The sequence below is a fragment of the Charadrius vociferus genome, unplaced genomic scaffold (assembly GCF_000708025.1).
Source record: "Charadrius vociferus isolate BGI_N301 unplaced genomic scaffold, ASM70802v2 scaffold2757, whole genome shotgun sequence".
NCBI classification, from domain to species: Eukaryota; Metazoa; Chordata; class Aves; order Charadriiformes; family Charadriidae; genus Charadrius; species Charadrius vociferus.
Genome location: NW_009649094.1, coordinates 3,969 through 7,179, shown reverse-complemented (window position 1 = coordinate 7,179; position 3,211 = coordinate 3,969). Strand labels below are relative to the sequence as shown.

At 65.2% G+C, this 3,211-nt stretch overlaps 2 protein-coding genes across 2 annotated transcripts in view; both read left to right on the top strand.

Moving 5' to 3' along the window:
• Positions 1–1,850, top strand: part of LOC104289278 (inactive phospholipase C-like protein 2) — an 11,806-nt gene extending 9,956 nt beyond the window's left edge. Inside the window, exon 4 of the mRNA XM_009888198.1 lies at positions 1,764–1,850. Coding sequence (XP_009886500.1) covers positions 1,764–1,850 — 87 coding nt within the window. The remainder of the gene's footprint in view (positions 1–1,763) is intronic.
• LOC104289277 (potassium voltage-gated channel subfamily H member 4-like) overlaps positions 1,847–3,211 on the top strand; it is a gene marked incomplete at its 3' end in the record, with an annotated part of 5,312 nt that continues 3,947 nt past the window's right edge. Inside the window, exons 1-4 of the mRNA XM_009888197.1 lie at positions 1,847–1,925; positions 2,121–2,354; positions 2,485–2,616; positions 3,020–3,147. Coding sequence (XP_009886499.1) covers positions 1,847–1,925; positions 2,121–2,354; positions 2,485–2,616; positions 3,020–3,147 — 573 coding nt within the window. The remainder of the gene's footprint in view (positions 1,926–2,120; positions 2,355–2,484; positions 2,617–3,019; positions 3,148–3,211) is intronic.

Below are 3,211 nucleotides of genomic sequence, written 5' to 3'. Positions count from 1 at the left end.
CACGGTGCTGCTGCGGTGGGTGTCGCGAGGCCCTCGGGAAGCCCCAGTGCTGCACAGGGCAGCTCACCCCGAACCCCCGGTTAGCGACGCGCCCGCTCGCTTGGGTTCAGTCCCCGGAAAGGTGACACCGGTAGCGGTGTGTTTTGGCAGGGGTGAGGAGCAGGGCTTGTGCTGTCCCAGCACCATCAGTTTTGTGGCCGCTTCTCATGGCGGGAGGTTCTGGCGTGTCTCCGGGAGCTGGGCTCCCCTCCATGTCCGTGTGCCGGGGTCAGGGTGGATTAAGGCCTTGGCATGTTGGGGAGGGGATCATGCCGGGATGCCACGTGCCAGCTCCTAGCACCGCTGGCACCGTGCAGCCACCCAGGGACAGGTCATGTTCGGGGCTGACTCCAGGCCCCCCCAAATCATCTGGAGCAGGGTCCTCCTGGGCCAGCTGCCTGCAGGGCTGGATGTCTCTCACCTTGCTGGGAGGGACCAGCATGAAGATGGCTCTGGGAGCCCGCAGCCACCTCCCGTGGCACCATCGGGGCACCAGGAGCACCCCTGGGGATGTGTTGGCTGTGAGGCTGGGCTGGCTCCCAGCCTGGTGTGATGCCGAGCATCCCAGATGACACAGGGTGTCATTTGCCCATAGGAACTCTCATTTGGGACATTACCTTTGACACTGCAATGCGTACTGAGGCAGCCTGTCCCCTGAGCCCTCCCCAGCTCAGGGCAAGCTGCACCCGGAGGTGCCAGGGCAGAGCCACATGTGGTGATCCTATGACTGTCCCTCCACAGGGGCAGAGGCCAAGCGTGGCACCGGGGTCCACATGCCCCTGCCCCTCTGCTGAGCTGAGGGGAGTTCCCCCAGCTCTGCTGTGGCATTTGCAAAGCTCCCGGAGGCAGCAGCGACTGGTGTCCCCAGCTCTGCTGGCCCTGGGCTCCCCAGGGCTGGGTCTGGCTCTCCAAGGAGGACGGTCCCTGCAGGAGCTGCCTGAAATGACCCAACACAAAGCCCTGGGAATGTGCCCTGCGGAGATGGGATTTGCCCCGCAGCACCCCAGCAGCATCCTGCCTGCAGCTGCGCCAGCTCGCCTCCCAGGCACTTTTAAACAGTGTCCGGCTTTGCGGGTTTGATGTGTCTCTTATCGGCTTTATCTGCCATGGAGAGGGGCTTTAGATGCAGTGATACGCAGTGCAAGTTAACCCTGCCTCTCCCAGCCAGCCACTGCCCACTGGGCCCCAGCGTGCCCACCCAGGCGAGCTGGCCACCGTGGCAGGGGGCTGCTGAGCCCCCCAGAGCTGCTTCACCCTTCTCGACAGAGCTGCTCCCAAATGCAAGCCCTTTTTTTCTTTTCTAATAACACATCCCGGACAACGCCGTAATCCTGGCTCCCCAGAGCCAAAATCTGGCCTTAGTCACAGCTTCAAGCTATTTTTGCTTCTCCAAGCTAATCCTGGGTTGAGCTGTGCTGTGGCAGCCCCGCTGCACCTCCATCACACCAGGGCTGCCTGTGGCTGGCATCCCCACCTGCCCGCAACCTCCTCTGCCCTTGCCCTGCCCGCACTGTCCTGGCACGGCTCTGTCGGTGCACGGGCGCTGTAACCTGCCATGGGGTCCCCACCTTCGCTGGGAGAGGGGGCAGATCACGTCCGCCTGCTGCTGGTGCCTGGGCTGTGGGGGCGTGGGGGTGCTGGGCTGGGACCCCGTGGGCTGAAGACTGTGTCAGGGCTGGGGACACCCTGGTCTGCACCGCAGCCCGGTGCCTCTGGGCTGGCAGTGCCTGGCCAGGTTTGCCGCTGCTCCGGCTAAGCTGCCTGAGCCCCGGGGGGAGGTGGGAGCAGCAGATGGCGAGGGGGAGGCATGAATCGCCTCGCTCGGGATCGCAGCTCTGGCGATGGGAGCCGGCAGCTGGATCTGGGCTCCTTCCCCTTCCAGTGGGGTCAGGGGCTGCGGTCCTGCCCGGGACAGGGCCTGGGGGGCGGCAGGGCAGGGCAGGAGCCAGCCCTGGGGGCAGCTGGACGGAGACCTGGCTCCGCTTCCCAGAGGACCTTGTGGGGGACCAGGAGGGCCGCGCTCCCCTTCGAGGCCCCCAGGGTGGCCCTGAGCCCTCAGGGGTGGCTGTGTCTCCTTTCAGACAGCAACTTCATCCTGGCCAACGCGCAGGTCCGCCGCGGCTTCCCCATCGTCTACTGCTCCGACGGCTTCTGCGACCTCACCGGCTTCGCCCGCACGGAGGTCATGCAGAAGAACTGCAGCTGCCGCTTCCTTTATGGAGCTGAGACCAGCGAGCCCGTCCTGCAGCGCATCGAGAAGGTGCTGGATGGCAGGCAGGAGTACCAGACCGAGGTCTGCTTCTACAAGAAGGGTGGTGAGTGGTGCATGGGTCTGGATCCCTGCCCGCGGCTCTGGCTGGGGCTTGTCCCTGTGCCGGACCTGGGGTGAAGCGGTCGAGCAGCAGGGACGCTGTCCTGCCTTCACCACCCCTCTCCTCTGCGCAGGAGCTGCCTTCTGGTGTCTGCTGGACATCATGCCCATCAAGAACGAGAAGGGGGAGGTGGTGCTCTTCCTCTTCTCCTTCAAGGACATCACAGAGAGCCGGGGCAGGAGCCACCTGGGTGACAAGAAGGAGGGTGAGCCGTGCCTGTGGGATGGGGACAGGTTTTGGGGAGCGGTGTGCCCAGTGGGCGCATGGCAAAGGGGCTCCCGGTTCCCTGCTGGGTCCTGTCCGCCTTTGTGCACCCGTGCGAGGAGGGGTCCCCGAAGTGGCCCCTGCTCTGTTGCACCAGCAGTGCCACAGCACTCCCACTAACCCAGCGTGTCTTGTCCTCTGCAGAGAAGCAGAGGTGGGATGGGGACAGGTTTTGGGGAGCGGTGTGCCCAGTGGGCGCATGGCAAAGGGGCTCCCGGTTCCCTGCTGGGTCCTGTCCGCCTTTGTGCACCCGTGCGAGGAGGGGTCCCCGAAGTGGCCCCTGCTCTGTTGCACCAGCAGTGCCACAGCACTCCCACTAACCCAGCGTGTCTTGTCCTCTGCAGAGAAGCAGAGGAGCAAGAAGCCCGGGAGCTCACACCTGCGGGCAGCGCGCAAGCAGGGCCGGACGGTGCTCCATCGGCTCAGCAGCCAGTTTGCCCGGGGGGACCGCAGCGAGATGAAAATCAACCGCGTAAGGACCTGGGGGAGCCCTCAGCTTCGCCGGGTGCCTCCCAGCCGGGGCTGCAGGCACGCAG